Source organism: Indicator indicator, chromosome 34 (genome assembly GCF_027791375.1).
Source record: "Indicator indicator isolate 239-I01 chromosome 34, UM_Iind_1.1, whole genome shotgun sequence".
Classification (NCBI taxonomy): Eukaryota; Metazoa; Chordata; class Aves; order Piciformes; family Indicatoridae; genus Indicator; species Indicator indicator.
Genome location: NC_072043.1, coordinates 980,898 through 998,126, shown reverse-complemented (window position 1 = coordinate 998,126; position 17,229 = coordinate 980,898). Strand labels below are relative to the sequence as shown.

The 17,229-nt window shown below is 62.9% G+C and overlaps 1 protein-coding gene across 1 annotated transcript; it reads left to right on the top strand.

Annotated features, from left to right (window-relative positions):
• The first annotated feature begins 764 nt into the window (after positions 1 to 764).
• On the top strand, positions 765 to 15,467 carry PCSK7 (proprotein convertase subtilisin/kexin type 7). The gene is made up of 15 exons (XM_054395642.1): positions 765 to 1,247; positions 1,927 to 2,061; positions 2,731 to 2,896; positions 4,336 to 4,426; positions 4,896 to 4,950; positions 6,318 to 6,456; positions 7,324 to 7,424; positions 10,096 to 10,263; positions 11,198 to 11,305; positions 12,391 to 12,493; positions 14,013 to 14,169; positions 14,269 to 14,363; positions 14,461 to 14,554; positions 14,812 to 14,929; positions 15,075 to 15,467. The coding sequence occupies exons 1-15, from the start codon at positions 765 to 767 to the stop codon at positions 15,465 to 15,467; spliced, it is 2,406 nt and encodes an 801-aa protein (XP_054251617.1).
• Positions 15,468 to 17,229: the final 1,762 nt, after the last annotated feature.

Sequence of the window (17,229 nt, the reverse complement as noted above, 5' to 3'; positions counted from 1 at the left end):
GGCGCCGGCTCTGACCCAGGTCGCTGTAGGTCTGCAGAGGGTGCAGGCACCCACTGGAGGTGCTGCTCTGGGAGCTCAGCAGCCGAAGTCAGAGCCCAGCTTTTAGGGAGAGAAACTTGGGCCTCGGTGTCCAACAGGAACCGCAGCCGGTGAGTTGTGCCAGCGGCTTGGGAGGTGAGCAGGAGAGGAGAGCCACAGGGGCAGTCCTCAGCGGCAGACTGCTGAGGGGACGTGGAGCCCTGAGCGGCGTGAAGGCACTTCCATGGACGTGGGAGACAGAGCAGGGTCTTGGGAGGTGCTTCCCACCCGTGTGGAGCCGTGGATCAAGGAGTGGGTCTTGATCCGAGGGTGATTTCCACCCATGCTGGGGGCAAGCAGGTTCCTCCCACCAGGGAGCAGGTGAGAAATGAGCTCAGTGGACGTCCCCAGGAATAGGAACCAGCTCCTCGTAGAGCGTGGCCTCTGTGTGGTGGCAGCAGCGTGGTGTGCTCTGGCCCAGGGCCACCAGCTCAATAGCAGCGTGGCCTGATCCCTGTCCTGCCGGGTGACCTCCCGGTGCCATGCAGCTGGGAAAGAGCTGCCTTGGCCGGGGGCTTTACCTGGCAGGGGATCTCTGCCGTGTTGGGTGCAAGCCTGGATGAAGCCTGCCGGGAGCTGTGGGGCTCTGTAGGAGCCCCGAGGGAGGCTGTGGCCGCCCGGTTGCCATTCTGCAGAGGTTCTCACCGCCGGCTTTCCTTCCCCGCCGTCCGCAGCCCGCCTGTCTCATGCCGCATCGGGCGCGGGGGGCGCCGCTATGGAGCGCAGGGATGGAGGCAACGCTCCGCATCCACACCTGGCTCTGGCTGAGCGCTGCCTGCCTGCCCCTCGCCTGCCCGCACAGCCCTGCCCGCGGCGGGCAGCGCCCTGACGGCCACCGCCAGCACCACCAGCAGCAGCAGCAGTACCACCTGAGCTGGGCGGTCAGCCTGGAGGCGCCCGACGAGGAGCTGGAGCAGCGAGCGGAGGAGCTGGCTCGGGCCGCGGGGCTGCGGAACATGGGCCGCGTCGGGGAGCTCCGCGGCCACTACCTCTTCAGCTACCGGCCCGAGGGCAGAGCGGGCAGCGAGCCCGAGGCCGTGCGGCGCTCGGTGGACTCTGTGTTTGCACAGCACGACAGCGTGCGGTGGCACTCGGAGCAGAAGCTGCTGAAGCGTTCCAAGCGCAGCCTGCACTTTAACGACCCCAAATACCCCCAGCAGTGGCATCTGGTGAGTGAGGTTGGTGGCTCCTGAGGGGGACTGGCAGGGTTGGGGCCGGGGGAGCGGCCAAGAGCGAGCTGTCGCCCCCTGGGCACAAGGGCTGCTGTGTGTGCTTGGGGTGAGCCTGCCAGGAGCTCACCCTGCTCGCTGCCATGATAACAGGAGGAGGCAGCTCCCGTGGCTGGCCCCACGCTGGTGGTGCTGGGCTGGGCAGAGGGGTTGTGGGCACAGCACAGTGAGCAGGACTGGAGCATATGCCCTATGGGGAGAGGCTGAGAACCCTGGGGCTTTTTAGCACTGGAACAGGCTGCCCAAAGAGGTTGTGGAGTCTCCTTCTCTGGAGGCTTTCAAGACCCATCTGGATGTGTTCCTATGTGACCTGCCCTGGGTGCTCCTGTTCTGGCAGGGGGGTTGGACTTGGTGATCTTTGAAGGTCTCTTCCAACCCCTAACATCCTGTGATGATCCTGTGATGAGCAGGAGCAGTGCTAGCCCCACAGTGCTGGGTGCTCTGCTTCGTGGCTTCAGCAACTGCTGCTTGCTGCCCACCTCAACCAAACCTCCTGTGACCCCCTTCCTGCGCTCCCAACCCAGCCCTGGTCCCCAGACTCCTGGAAGGCCCTTTCCTCAGGAGCTGACCCCCACCCCTCTGCTTCTCCCCTGCCCTCACTGTGCCCTGGGGCACACAGAACAACCGCAAGAGCCCCGGCAAGGACATCAACGTCACCGGCGTGTGGGAGCAGAATGTGACGGGGCGTGGCGTGACTGTGGTGGTGGTGGACGATGGCGTGGAGCACACCATCAAAGACATCCAGCCCAACTATGTGAGTGGCACCCCCTGGCACTATGCCAGGCCATTTCCTCTCCTCCTATCATCTGAAACTAGGCAGAAGAGCCCAATCCCCACCTGGCTCCAGCCTCCTTGCAGGGAGCTGTAGAGAGCAATGAGGTCTCCCCTCAGCCTCCTTTTCTCCACACTAAACACCCCCAGCTCCCTCAGCTGCTCCTCCACAGCCCTCTTCTCCAGACCCTTCCCCAGCTTTGTTGCCTTTCTTTGGACCTTCTCCAGCCTCTCAATGTCCTTCTTGGAGTGAGGAGCCCAAAGCTGACCCCAGTACTGGAGGAGTGGGCTCACCGGTGCCCGGAACAGGAGCACAATCACTGCCCTGCTCCTGCTGGCCACACTACTGCTGATCCAGGCCAGGACACTGATGGCATCTCCCTGGCTGCCTGGGCACACTGCTGGCTCACATTCAGACAGCTGTGGAGCAGCAGGCTGGTTCCCAGCCTTGGCACTGGCCACGGAGCTGGCCTCCCCCTGCCTGCTGGCAGCAGCTGCAGCTGCCTCTGTCGGTGCCCTTCCCACAGCAGCAGGCAGCAGTGTCGAGCCGCAGCCCTGGGCGGGAGCAGCTCCTCCAGGTCGTGTGGCTCCCCCAGCGCCGGGTCCTGCTTGTCCTGCTCGCCCCGGGCCCTCAGCACGGCTCCCTTTGCAGAGCCCAGAGGGCAGCTACGATTTGAACTCCAACGATCCTGACCCCATGCCTCACCCCGACGAGGAAAACGGCAACCACCACGGGACGCGCTGTGCCGGGGAGATCGCCGCCGTGCCCAACAACAGCTTCTGCACCGTGGGAGTGGCCTACGGCAGCCGCATCGCCGGTACGTGCCGGGGCTGGCCCGGGCTGGGCTGCCTGCCGCCGCCTGCAGCCCTTGCCTGTCCCTGATACCCACCCAGGGCAGCCGGTGTGGGTCTGCAGCCTGCCCCTGCCCAGCTGCAGGAGCACCTGGCAGCCATGTGCCCTCCCCAGCGCGGCAGCTGAGGCTGTGTCTAGAGGCAGCAGGGAAGGAAATATTTCACAGATGGATAGAATGGGTTGGAGGAGACCTTAGAGATCAACCAGTCCCAACCCCCTGCCATGGGCAGGGACACCTCCCACCAGCCTCAAGGCCTCATCCAGCCTGGCCTTGAACACCTCCAGGCAGGAGGCATCCACAGCCTCCCTGGGCAGCCTGTGCCAGTGTCTCCCCACCCTCACTCTCAAGAATTCTTCCTAATCTCCAGTCTCAGTCTCCCCTCTCCCAGCTCAAAGCCATTGTCCCTCATCCTGGCACTCCCAGCCCTTGTCAAAAGTCCCTCCCCAGCTCTCCTGGAGCCCCTTCAGGTACTGGAAGGCTGCTCTGAGGTCTCCCTGGAGCTTTCTCCAGGCTGATCAGCCCCAGCTCTCCCAGCCTGTCCCCATTGTGGAGGTTCTCCAGCCCTCTGATCACCTTCATGGCTCTCCTTTTGCCAAGCCCCTGTGCTCCCCCAGCCCACAAGCCTCAGCTCTGCCTGGTGGAGATGGACAGAGGGTGAGGGTCCAGAATCCTGGGAATGTGCCACTGTGGCTTCGGCTGTGTCCAGGGCTCTCACACACTCCCAGAGGGAGCCAGGAGCTGTGTGCCAGGCAGGCTGTGTCCCTGGCAGAGCAGAGGGCCCTAGGATGTGATTCTGTCCATACCAGCAGATGGTGCCACCTTCCCTGGCTGTGCCAGTGGGGATGGGGTTAGGGTTAGGGTGGGCATCAGGAGCTCACCCAGGAGCACTGCAGGTGGGCTCTGCAGCCTGCCCTGTGCTCAGCTCCTCCCTGTGCCCCCTGGTGGCCCCCAGCCTGCTGTGCTGTCCCTCCCAAAGCCAAGGCTGGCTCTTTGGTGACAGGAAGGGGAAGCAATGGCTCCAGGCAGGGCCCTGCCCTGAAACACAGCAGGATAATGGAGGGAAGGATGTGAGGAAGCCCCTGAGAAGCAGCACTCTGGGTAGGGGGCTCAGAGGTGCACAGGAGTGAGCACTGCTGGTGTCCAGTTGTGCTTTCACCATCACCAGCCTGGCACCAGGGCACTTGCTTGGCAGAGGAGCAGAGGATGTGGAAGTGTGGGTGAGACACAGCCCCTTGCACACATCCAGCCCCTGCAGACTGATCTTCAGGGTTACAGCTCTGGGAGATCTGGTGTCTGGGGCTGGGGGGAGCAGCAGTGTCCCCACTGTGTCCCCAGTGCCAGCCTGCCCTGTTTGCACAGCTTGCTGTGACCTTGGCCATGTCCCTGTCCCTGTGTCCCCGCAGGGATCCGGGTGCTGGACGGGCCCCTCACGGACAGCATGGAGGCTGTGGCCTTTAACAAGCACTATCAGGTTAACGACATCTACAGCTGCAGGTGAGGCCTGGGGGGGCTTCAGCTGGGTCACCATGGGCCCTGCCCTGCCCCCAGGGGTCCCAGCCCGTGGCTGAAGCAGCAGCTCCTGTCCTGAGGCACCCATGGCACAGTGATGCCTCCTGTGAGCTGCTCTCTGGTAGGAGGAACCTCAAAGTTCCTGTTGCTGGCAGGGCTGGAGGGGCACTGTGCCCCCCCTGCTGCCAGCAGGGAGCCCCAGCTCTGCCCTGTGACAGGGACTGGAATGTGCAGGAAGCTGATTGTTAAACAAAACCCAAAGATTTTGTCCCCTGGAATCTGCCCCAGGGGCACAGTGCCAGCAGGACAGCCGCCAGGGGTGGGAAAGCACAGTACCCTCTGATGCCAGTGGTGGTGCTGGGAGTACTGGTGGCTGCTGGTAGCTCACTGCCATGGGAGGAAGTCACTGCCTGTGACTCCTGGGGAGGTCACTTCACTCTGTCTCTCTCTGCAGCTGGGGCCCAGATGATGATGGGAAGACTGTGGATGGCCCTCACCAACTGGGCAAGGTAACAACCAGTCTGAGCAGCACAGCTGCCCCCAGCCTGGCACTCTGGTGCCCCTGGGTTCTCACCTGCCAGGACAGGTCGGGGGGGACGTGGCTGTGGCTCAGCACAGGTTTGGTTGTGTGGCTGGCAGCAGAAGTGTGCTGGGCAGGGGTGAGGTTGCTGTGGGAGGGCAGTGTTGGCTGAGCCTGGCAAGGAGAGGCTGGGGAAGGCTCTGTGCCACCCCTGTGTCACCCTGGCAGCTTTTGCAACCCAAGGGACTCTGTGCTCAGGGGGCAGAGCATTCCCAGCACTGAGGCTGGCTCCAGGCAGGGAGCTGGGGCCAGGGCTGCCTTCACTCCTGGTGGGATTGCAGCAGGAGGAAGATTTGAGCTGAGGCTGCTCCTTGCCAGGCTGTTAGAGCCTTCAGGTGCTGCAGAACCACTGCAGAGTGCCCCCAGCCTGGCTGCCCCTGCAAGGAGGGGCACTGAGGGGCCCCAGAACTGCCTCTGCACTGCTCCTGGGACCTGCTTCATTTCCCACTGGCTTGGCAGCCTTCTGCTGCAGGTTGCTGAGCTCAGGAGAGCAGTGAGTGTGCTGCTGGAGCAGTGCTGGCACCTGGGCCACCAGTGCACCATGACAAATGGTTCCCAGCTCTGCAGGTTACTTTGTTCTCTCCCTGTGCCTCGCCCTGCTGAAGGGAGGGCAGAGCAAGAGGCCTGGTTCCCAGCAGGCTTCCTCTCTGCCTTGTCCATCCCTCCCTGCTCCAGGTGCCTGTGCAGGGTGTCAAGCAGGGCTGGTGGAGTTGTTTAATCCTCAGGGAAGGCAAAGCCTGGGGGGCACTGGGGCCTTGCAGGAGGGCAGTGGCCACATGTGGGTGGTGCCCATTGGCAGGGAAGCCTCCATGCTGCTGGGGAGCCAGCTCCAGGGGGAGCCTGGCACAGCTGGGAGGCTGGGCCTGCTCTCTGACCTCTGGAAGTCGAGTGCTGTCCCTTCTTCATGCTCTCAGAGCCTGGGAGGCTGCTTTGCCTTCTTCTCTCCATGTCTTTAAGGCAGAGTCAGCTCCAGCCTGCAGTGAGCTGTCCACGGGCTGGGCCCAGGCACTGCTGTTGTAACAGGCACAGGGGCTGCACACACACAGCTGCCTGATGCTGCCAGCTGGGTGAAACACAGCCTGGGCACACGGCCCTGCTGCCACCCTGAGCTCTTGGCAGGGCTGTGGGCACTGCCAGCTCCACGTGAGGACTCCTGCTGACAGAAGCGCTGTGGGGATGGGCTGGGGAAGGAGCCACCTGCCCAGGTGGGGTCAGGGGATTGTTTGGGTTGGAAAAAGACTTCAGGATCATTGGGTCCAGCCCCAGCACAGCCACTGAGCCTCACCCCCTTGGCAGGCTGCCCTGCAGCACGGGGTGATCGCAGGCCGCAGGGGCTTCGGCAGCATCTTCGTGGTGGCCAGCGGCAACGGCGGGCAGCACAGTGACAACTGCAACTATGATGGCTATGCCAACTCCATCTACACTGTCACCATAGGTGAGCAGGTGGCTGCTGACCCCTTCCTGCCTAGCAGGGGCAAATGGGAACATCCCTAACGGTGCCAAACCTGCCTGGGTAGCGGGAAGGCAACCCCTGCCTTGGCAGCGAGCATGGCAGGGTGCAGAGCGGGGCTGGGCTTCACCCTCCTGCCTGCAGCCTGCTTTGAGCTACAGAGCAAGAGGAGGCCAAGGAAATCCCTGCCTGTGGTCTGGCCTCCATCTCTGGGCTTGTGACAGACAGCCCATGTTGAGGGAGTGACCTCACACAGTCACAAAGTGCATTGGGTGGGACAGGAGCCTCCAAGGGTATCTTGGCCACCCCCCTGCAGGCAGCAGGGACAGCTCCAGCCAGAGCAGGCTGCACAGGGACACATCCAGACTGATCCTGAATGTCTGCAGGGATAGGACCTCAAGCACAGCCCTGGGCAGCCTGTTCCAGTGTCTCCCCACCCTCACTGTGCAGAACTTCCTCCTGATGGCCAACTTAACTCTGCCCTGCTCCACTTTCAAACCACTCCCCCTCTTCCTGTCACTCCAAAACCTGCTGAACAGTCCCTCCCCAGCACTCCTGCAGGTCCCCTTCAGATACTGAAAAGCAGCTCTAAGCTCTCCCTGGAGCCTTCTCCTCTCCAGGCTGATCAGCCCAACTCCCCCAGCCTGTCCCCACAGCAGAGCTGCTCCAGCAGATCTGTGTCATGCCAAGCATGGGGAAAGGATATCTCCTGTGGCTGCATTTCCTGTGGCTTCCCTTGCCCAGTGCCAGAGCACAGCCAGCAGGACAGGTGCTCAGAGGCTTGCCACGATGTGAACTGAGCAGCCCAAGCCCAGCAGGGCTCTCAGGCTGGGTGCCCTTTGCCCCTGGCAGGCGCAGTGGACGAGACAGGCTCTATGCCCTTCTACGCCGAGGAGTGTGCCTCCATGCTGGCTGTCACCTTCAGTGGTGGGGACAAGATGATGAGGAGCATTGTGAGTACCCCTCCAAGCCTTGCCCTGTGCCCTGCTGCAGCTGTGCCCCTGCAGCTTTGGCCCAGCTGTCTGCACCTCCCTTGCTCAGCCAGAAGGGGTTCTGGAGCCAGACTCCTCTGCTGCTCTCCTGGGAGGCAGGAGCCAGGCTGGCTGTGGCTCAGCTCTGGGGGGCTGCAGCACACCCTGCCCCCCCCAGCCCCTGGATTGTGCTCCAGGGGGATGTGGCAGCACAAGGGCTGGGAGCAGCATGGGGCTCTTTAAGCTCCTTGGCCCTGGCTGCTGCTGTCCTGGCAGGGATGCTTCTCCCAGCTGAATTTTTCAGAGTATTTTTATCAGCTTTTTTCCTTTTTTTGCCAAAAAATGACTTCTTGTCAACAGAATGTCCTTTCTGCCTGAGCCAAGCAGCCAGGCCTGTTCTCCCCTGACCCAGTGTGTTCCTTCCTCACTGCTGCTGCACCCAGGGGCTGCCAGGCCCCTGTGGCTGTGACCTGTGCCTGACCTGGGGTGCCAGTGGGGACTGCAGAGCCCAGGCCTGAATGTTTGGGGCTGCCTGTAGCTTGGCAGGCACTGGGAGTTCCCAGAGCCACTTTGCTGGCAAAGAGGATGAGGCAGTGGTGTCCCAGCTTGGCCCAGCAGCACCAGCAGCAGTGCTGGCTGAAGGACAGTGCTGAGGGTGCCCCTGCAAGCAGGGACCTGCAGCTGTGGCTCTGCCAGAGAGGAGCTGCACCCAGGCTTGTCAAACAGGCTTCCCCACATACTGGGGGAACTGGGAGAGGCTCCTCAGCCACATGGCTGGGGCTTGGCAAGCTGCTGGGGCTCTGCTCACACAGGAGGGAAAGCCAAGGCCAGGAGGAGCTGAGTTCTCCTTTCAAAATCACTTCTCTTGGCCCAGGCTGGGCCAGTGGCACTGGGAAAAGAGAAACAGAGGCCAAGCAAAGGCTCTGCTGCACTTTCAGTAGCAGTTACAGCCCAGCTTCCCCCACATCTGCTGCTGGTGAGAGCACTTCAGGAGTGTCAAACCCACCTTCATTTTGCTTGCTGGCCTTGTGGGGCCCTAAGGTGGGAGCTGGTATCCAGCAGGAGCCATGAGGAGGTGCCCTACATAGCCTAGGCACAGCATGTGCCAGCCAGTGCCTTGGCAGTGCCATGCTGGCCCTCCAGTGTGCCCCTGGCACGCTAAAGCTCAGCCCCTCCTCTTTCTGGAGGGTTCTGTGCTCCTGACTCCCCTCAGCTGTGCAGCAGTGCTGTCAGAGTTAAGTTCTCAGCAGCCATCTGCTGCCTTTGGTTCTGCTAGCAGACCACAGACTTGTGTGGTTTCCTTAATGGGAAGAATTTAATGCAGCTCCTGGCAGCAGCTGCACTTCCTACTGAAAGTTTATGTCCCAGGGTGTTCTGTGCAGGACATGCAGTGGCTGAGTGTGAGCTGGGCTCAGTAGCAGCTGCCAGGATGTGTTGGATTGGGGCATAGAAGGCAAGAAAAGCTCCAGTTGCTGGCAGCCACGGGCTGGCTGCCTGTGGGAGATGCCACCCTTGGGTTTGCAATGAGCTGGCATCAGTTGGGAATCTCCTGATGCCTCTTTTGAGGTTCCCTTGTGCTCCACGCAGTCCCAGAGGGTTCCTGGGGAAGCCTGGTTCTGCTGGAGTGAAGATGAGGAAGGTCCCAAGCTGTGCCTACCATGAGCTTCCCCTGGAGCTGCTTAGTTCCTCTCTCTGCCTCCCTTCATCTCCTCCCACAGCAAAGCTGCCCTCCTGCCCTTGCCCTCTGCTCAGCCCCACACTGGGTGGCTCCATCCCAGCTCAGGGCTGCAGCTCGCAGCTGGGGAGCTGTGGTCTTGTCCTTCCCAGTCTGTACTGGTTTTTGCTGGGGGCCCATGTCCTGGTCAGGAAGTGCCTGGGAAATGTTTCCAGGCCTTTCAGCAGCTAATCCCTGACCCTCTCCTGCTGCTGCCCTGCTCATGTTGTTGTTGCCCTGCTCGGGGATCTCTGCCTGCCAGCCTGATCTCAGCAACCACAGAGTGGAAGAAAGCTCCAGTGCTGCACATCCCTCCCTCCTGTCTGGGGGGAAGCTGCCCCTGCCAGGGAGAGGCAGGCAGATGAGATGTGGTTCGTGCAGGCCAGGGCTGCAGGACTGGAGGGCAGTCCTTGGGCACTCACCTGAAAGCCTTGAAGAACAGGAGTCAGCCTCTGGACACTGCCCCAGTGCCCCAGCAGGCCTTGCCCTGTGGTGACAGAGAGGCAGGAGGTGTCCCTGAGTGAGGGACCAGGAGGTGACTCCCTGAGTGAGGAACCAGGAGCACTCAGCTGCAGTCCCTCCTCTTCCTCCTGGCTTCCAGGAAGGGCTGGGAAGGAGCTCTGTGTGCCTGCTCCCCCCGAGAGGCTGCAGAGGAGTCTGGCTCTTTGCCAGGGCTCTCCCCTGCCACAGCTGGCAGGCTCAGACTCCAGAGCTGTGTCCAGGGTGGTGGTGGGGAGGCTCAGAACCCACATCACCCTGTGCCCTTTGCATAGCTGCCTTGTGCCCCCGCTTGTGTGCCAGGCTGCGCATGGGCTGCCGACGGAGCTGCTGTGGCGAGGGCATGGCTCAGGGCCAGGGCTGCACGCTCCAGTACCTGCCCCAACGCCCCCAGCAGGGCACACTGGGCTGACAGGAGGCTTCTGTCCCCTTTCTGGGAAGGTGACAACAGACTGGGACCTGCAGAAGGGCACGGGCTGCACGGAGGGGCACACCGGGACGTCGGCCGCTGCCCCGCTGGCGGCTGGCATGATCGCCCTGATGCTGCAGGTGCGGCCCTGCCTCACCTGGCGAGACGTGCAGCACATCATCGTCTTCACTGCCACCAAGGTGAGCTCTGGCCCCCTTCACTGCCACCCCGGGCCCCCTGCCCTGCCTCCCCCTCCCCTGCTGCCCCGAGGAGCTGCCCTGCACACCCTCTGTGCCCTCTTGCCCCTCCTGCTGCCGCCTGGCTGGCGGTGCAGGGGCTGCGCTCCCCCCCCAGCCCTGTTCCTCCAGGAATGTGGCTGAGGCTTTCTCCTCTGTCAGGGAGAGAAATGGGGAATTTGCTCCAGGAATGCCTCTGTCTGCCAACCCCAGGGGCTGGCAGAGGCTCAGCGGGAGCACATGTGGGGTGCATGCTGCAGACATCTGCACTGTGCCACCCCACGGTGGAGGTGCAGCAAGGAGCTGGCCTCTGGGCTGTGCTGGGGCTCTTGGCAACAGAGCAGAGTGAGCCAGCAGAGCCCTTCCTGCCCCTCTCCAGCACAGCTTCTCTGCAGGCAGCATGGCTGGGACCTGGCTGGAGCTGCCCAGTGCAGGCTGGGGGCAGGGTTTGTCCTGCACCCCTCTGTGGAGCAGGACTTGGCATCCTGCTGGCACGGGGCAGGGTTTTCCACAAGCACAGCCAGGCTGCCATGGGGGCTACAAGCTGAGAAGTGATGGGACCCAGATCTGTCCTGGCCCAGCTCCTGTTGACTTTAAGGACTCTGTTCCTTCTCCCCAAGGCTTCTGCCGTTCTGTGGGCTGTGGCTCAGGCAGCAGCTGGGATGTCTCAGAGCAGAGGCATCTGTGCCCTTTGCTGCTGCTCCCTTGCCTTCCTGAGGAGCTGGGCAGCCTCTTTGCCCTGGGACTCGTTTCCAACAGAGGCCAACCTGTTTCTTTCTAATAAGGCTGTGAGGGATGGCTCTGAGCCTCCTTCCCTTCATGCCCAGACCCCTGTGCCCCAGTTCACCTCCCTGCTGGCGTGCCAGAGGCAAGCAGAGTGTCCCTGCTCTCTCTGCAGTACGAGGACCGCCACGCCCGGTGGGACACCAACCAGGCAGGCTTCAGCCACAGCCACCAGCACGGCTTCGGCCTGCTGAACGCCTGGAGGCTGGTGAACGCTGCCAAGGTAACTCCCCTGCCAGGCCTGGGGCACCCCGGGGTGGTGGCAGCAACCTGTCCTGTGCTGGCGGTGCCCTGGGGCAACGCCGCTGCCACCCTCGGCCATGGCCCTGCCAGCCCCAGCTGGGAGGCTGCTTTTGGGATGAAGTCAGCAGGCTGTGGAGCTGCCCCCAAGCTGCTGCTCTCCCAGCACTATATATAGCCATGGTGAGAGCCTGCATGGGCACGACAGCTCTGATGGATGGCATGGCAGCGGCTTCCCCCCGGGCAGGGCAGGGCATCGTGCCCCAAGGAAAGAGTTCCCAGCTGGCAGCTCCCTGCTCTGTGTCCTGGGGGCTGCAGGGAGAGGCAGGGGCAGCTCCATCTCCTGTTCCTTGTGCCTCCAGTGGCATAGGCACCAGGGCACAGCTCTTTGGCACTTGGTCCTCACTCACTGCATGGCCACTGCAGGTTGCCACTGGTGCCCCTCCCTCTTCCATGGGGACTTCCAGGCTGCTCCTTCTCTCCTCTGGCTGTTTCCTGCCCTTTTGCCTCTGGGGTTGATGTGGAAAGCCTCAGGCTGGGCTCGTGTCAACATGTGCCAGGAGAGCAGCTTGGGAGAGCAGTGGGCAATGGAGAGATGGGTGATGGAGGGATGGGTGTTGGAGGGATGGGTGATGGAGGGATGAGTGATGAAGAGATGGGTGATGGAGAGATGGGTGATGGAGGGATGAGTGATGAAGAGATGGGTGATGGAAGGATGCGTGATGGAGGGATGGGTGATGGAGGGATGGGTGATGGAGGGATGGGTGTTGGAGGGATGGGTGTTGGAGGGATGGGTGTTGGAGGGATGGGTGATGGATGGGTGATGGAGGGATGAGTGATGAAGAGATGGGTGATGGAGGGATGGGTGATGGAGGGATGGGTGATGGAGGGATGGGTGTTGGAGGGATGGGTGATGGAGGGATGGGTGATGGAGGGATGAGTGATGAAGAGATGGGTGATGGAAGGATGCGTGATGGAGGGATGGGTGATGGAGGGATGGGTGATAGTGAGGTGGGCATGCAGGGAGGGCACAGCCTGTGCTGAACCCTCTCACCCTGTCCCTGACAGGTCTGGGAGTCTGTCCCCTACCTGGCCTCCTACATGAGCCCCACGCTGAGGGAGGGTCGGAGCATCCCCCTGCTGCCACAGGAGCTGGAGGTGGCCTGGAACGGTGAGAGCAGCCCTGCCAGGCCTGAAGCCAGGGAGCCAGCCCCTTCCTGCTGCCATGGGGCACAGCTGGGCATGCCACAGCCTGGCAGGGCAAGCCCAGGGCTGCATGGGGCTGTGGAGGGGTTAAGTGTTGGGCTGCCTCCTGGGCTTCCTCCTGCTGCCATCCCCAGGGGACCTCTGTCTGCTGCTGTGGTCCCCTCCCCATAGCTCTGTCCACAGCCTGATGTCCCTGAGGAGCCAGCCAGGCCCTGGCCAGACTGGGCAGCAGCCAGCCCTGCTCCTCTGCCTTTGACCATTTTAGGTAATGCTCCAGCTCCCGACTTGGCCAACCTCTGGCCACACAAACAAGGAGCTGCTCTGGCTGCTACCAGTGGGAAGGAGAGCTCGTCCCCAGGCCCTTCCCAGTCCTGCCCCCCTCTGCTGCCCCAGCTGCAGCTCCTGCAGAGGTGCTGGAGGGTGGCAGCACCCAGAGGCTGTTGCTCAGGTCCCCCACTGGAGCTTGGCAGGCCCCTCACAGGTGGTTCTGTCCCTTCCCTCCCTGCTGCAGGCTGAGGAGATGCTGGGCAGGTGCTGGGCTCCCCTGGAGAGGGGCTGAGGGTGACAGCCTGCTGCTTGAGTGAACCCCACTCTGCCTCTGGGGCCACAGGAGGTCAGACAGCTCCCTTCTGCCCTAGAAGGGGTCATGAGCAGAAAGCTGGGCAGCAAGCAGGGTTTGGAAGAGGCTGAGGAGCACTCACCTGCCAGGGCTGCCAGGAGGAGGCTGAGCCACAGGCTGAGCTCTGCTCTGCAGCCTGCAGGGGTTCCTGCTGCTATAATTAGCCCTCAGGGGCTGCTCAGATGGCTTGGGATGGAGCAGGGAGCCTGGGTACCAGGCTCTGGCCAGGCCTGGCTGCTGGCTACCCCTGGGGTCACAGCAGAAAAAGTTTGATAAAGAGCAAGGTTTTATTTCATTGCAGTGGCCAAAGTGCTCTGGGTGGGCTCCTGAGCCCTGAGTCAGGGCAGAGCTGGATGCCAGGGAGCTCACAGGGCAGTAGCACAGGTTGTGCAGGCAGCATCTGGGCCCTGCTTGTGAGATGAGGATTTAGCTGCTGGTAAATGAGAGGGCAGGGAGTGGGCACAGCTGTGGGCATCCCTGCTCCAGGAGTACCTGACAGCCCCTGGCCCATGCCAGCAGCCTGAGCACGATGTGGGGTGCCCGGGAGGGAGTGTGCCAGGACACCTTCCCCTGTGCCAGCTGGGTTGGTGCGTGGGTGGCTCAGCTTGGGCAGACAAGGAGGCTCCTTGTGGAGCATGGAACAGGGCCAGGCCACTGGACACAGCATGACTTTGCTGCCAGGCACTTGGCAGAGCCTCCCTGGCTCCTGCTCCTTGCCCGGGGGCACAGCCGTAGGGGGGTGGGCAGGAGGAGGCAGAGACAAGCCTTGGTGCCCCTTGTGGCACAGCAGCCTCTGAGGACCAGCTGCAAGAGGGGAATCCATGCTGGCCCCCAGCCAAGGCCAACCCAACCTCTCCTTTCCCAGTCACTGCTGCTGACCTGGAGCTCTCTGGCATGAGGACCCTGGAGCATGTGGCAGTCACTGTCACCATAACCCACCCCCGCCGTGGCAACCTGGAGGTCAGGCTGCTGTGCCCCAGTGGCCTGATGTCCCTGATAGGCACCACCAGGAGCATGGACTCGTAAGCACCAGGGAGGGCAGGGGGTGTGGGGGTGCCCAGAGTCTTGGCCCCAGGGCGGTGTGAGCCTCTCAGTGGTTGTTTCTCCTCTCCCCTGGGCAGGGACCCCAATGGCTTTGCCGATTGGACCTTCTCCACAGTGCGGTGCTGGGGTGAGGAGGCTCAGGGCACCTACAGACTGGTTGTCAGGGACATCGGTGAGTCCTGCCCGCCCCGTGGGGTGGTGGCACAGGCAGCTGCCAGCTCAGCATCTGAGGGGTTGTTCCCTGCTGGTCCAACCTGTTTCTTCCCCAGGAGATGGCAGCCTGAGGCCTGGGACCTTGAAGCAGTGGCAGCTGACCCTGTATGGCTCCTCCTGGACCCCAGCAGAGATGAGGGAGCGGCAGAGGTAGGAGCCCACAAGGCCATCCTGGTGGGCAGACAGGGGCTGGGGGACAGCCTCTGAGCAGGTGCTGCTGGGCTGGAGATGCTGCCCCTGATCCCCTGCCCAGGGGATCAAAACAGCTCTGCTGGCTGGGTCTGACCCAAGAGGGCAACAGTCAGTGGTGGAAGAGGCACTCTGGATCCTCTGTGGGTGTTTGGGACCCGCTCTGGAGCATCTGTGCCCTGCCTGTAGGACCCTCACAGGGTGCCTCTGTCCGCCAGGCTGCTGGAGGAGGCCATGAGTGGGCGGTACCTGAGCAGTGACTTCTCCCTGCCCTGCCCTCCGGGGCTGGAGATCCCCGAGGAGCAGCACTACACAATCACAGCCAACACCCTCAAGGTGAGCTGCCTGCGGCTGAGGGGACCCCTCCTCTGCAGAAGGGACTGGGGGAGCAGGAACCTGCCCCTCCTGGCACCCTGGGCAACAGGTGAGGGCTCTGGGCTGCCCGAGGGCTCTGCTTCTCAAGAGGTTTCCTCCTCCACAGACCCTCCTGCTGCTGGGCTGCTTCGCCGTGTTCTGGACTTTCTACTACATGCTGGAGGTTTGCCTGACCAGGAACAACGTGGGGCTGGACCTGGCCTGCAGCAGCTCCACTGCCTGCAAGTGGTACCAGCAGGGAGGGAAGCACAGAGCCCTAGAGAGTGGCCTGGAGATGGAGTCGGTGCCACTGTACCGGGAGAAGGAGGTGGAGGACGTGGAGCTGGAGTGTGAGCACCCTGAGCCTGCCCAGGAGGGCGAAAGGGAGGAGGGGTCCTGGACCCCCACCCACCCCAAACTTCCCGGCAGCAGCAGAGCTGGGAGCTTGCAGGAGGCAGCCCCTGCTGGGTACCTGGGGCGGGAGGCAATGGCAGAGGACAGGGAGCACCAGGCCTGCTAGCTGGGGCTGGGGCCTTGGGCTGTGTCCCTGCCTCCCACTGTGTCCCTCCCGAGTGTGGCAGCACAGACTTCCTGAGCCACCACGGACAGTGGCCACCCTGTCCTGTGGAAGGTGGTGCTGGAAGTGGCTCAGAAACGAGGAGAAAGATTGCTGGCAGTGGGAGGGGAGCTTCCCCTTCCCTCGCTCTGGGAAACAAAGCAAGCCTTAAACCCATCCCTGTTGGAGGTGGCACTCAGGGCTTCCCTTAGTGCGTGGAACAAGACCCTACGGTGGTGCCTCCTGCACGCGTGGCAGCCGTGGTGGAGCCTTGCGCAGAGCCCCATGGACACCACAGCTACAGCAACCTTGCAGCATGGGGCAGAAGTGACACTTTGTCCCCCGGAAAATACGTCAGGGCCCCTGGCAGCTGCCTCTGCCAGCAGGGACCCCACAGCACTGTCATTTGCCCACCCTGCTGGGCTAGGAGCTGGCCAGCACCCACCAGCTACACCCAGGTCAGAAGCAGGGATCCATTTCGCCCATTTGCAGAGCTTGCTCCCTCCCCCCTGCTCTCTGACCATGCCACCTCCTTCTCTGCCACAGGCAGGCAAGCAGCTGGGGAGGCAGAAGGCAGCAGGGCACTGCCAACCATACTGCTTGTGGGCTGTCCCTGCTCAGCTGGCATGGCAGCACCTCTGGCAGCAGGTGTGGTGGCAGTGGACACTTCCCAGGGTCCTGGTTTGTGCCTGGTGCCCAGGAGGGCTGAGGCTGTGGGTGATGCCTGCTGCAGGCTGGGAGGGGGAGGCAGAGTTGCTCTGGCAGTGGCTCAGCAGGAGCAGGGTTGGCTCAGTGGTGGCGCTGGGGGTTGGGTGGTTGATTTTTCTAAAGCTGGGGTTTGTTTTTTAATCAGCAAAGCCCTTTTGTGTAGCTTTCCAAATAAAGCCTTGAAAACCCTCCTCTGCCCTCCCCTCACTCCTCTGCTCTCGCCTCGCTGGGCAAACGTCAGCCACCCAGAAGCTCCAAGCTTGGGGGAGCTCTTGTCATGGTGCTGGGGCTGCTCACGGAGTCATAGAATTGTTTGGCTTGGAAGAGACCTCGAAGATCAAGTCCAACCATCACCCCAATGCCACCGTGCCCATAAACCACGTCCTAAGGTGCCATGGCCTCGTGTTTCTTGGGCACCTCCAGGGGCTGCTCTGGGCAGCGGGGGGCTGGGGCTGTGCCAGCTGGAAGGAAGGAAAAGCAGGCATGGGCCAGGCGCCCTGAGCACCTTTGCGGGGGGCTGGCTTTGGCTTCCCGGGGGGGAAGGAACCCTCGTCAGGCAGCGCTAGATGAAGACCCTTTAATGTTGACAAAAACGAAGTACAAACCCGAGGCCAGTTCTCTTCTCTCCCCGTTGCAAGGATCTCGACGGCGGTGGCGCGGGGCTCGTGTGGGGCTGCGGGCAGGGCAGGGCAGGGCGGCTTCGGGGGCCGGAGCTCGCACCCTTCCCGCCCGCCGGCGCCGAGGAGGGCAGCGGGGCACCCGTGGGTGCCAGCGAGCGCGGCGGGGACGGGACCGGCTGGCGGCGGGGGCTGGCGAGGGGTCGGCGGGAGCGTGCGAGGCCGGCGGGGAGCGGCTGCCCCGGCGTCCCCGGGGCTGGGCACATGCTGCCGTTGGCGCTGGAGGGGCGCTGGGGCTGGCTGGCGCTTTCCTTCCAATAAATACCAGCGGGTGAGGGGCGGCTCTGCAGCGCGCTGGGCCGGGGGAGCGGAGACGGAGGTCCCGGCCGGGGCTGCTCTCC

Excerpts from the sequence above, each read along its gene's own strand:
- PCSK7 (XM_054395642.1), top strand. The coding sequence starts at position 765 with ATGCCGCATCGGGCGCGGGGGGCGCCGCTATGGAGCGCAGGGATGGAG. Across the intron at positions 7,425-10,095 it reads ACAAGATGATGAGGAGCATT|GTGACAACAGACTGGGACCT; the intron begins GTGAGTACCCCT and ends CTTTCTGGGAAG. Across the intron at positions 14,364-14,460 it reads ACTGGTTGTCAGGGACATCG|GAGATGGCAGCCTGAGGCCT; the intron begins GTGAGTCCTGCC and ends TTTCTTCCCCAG.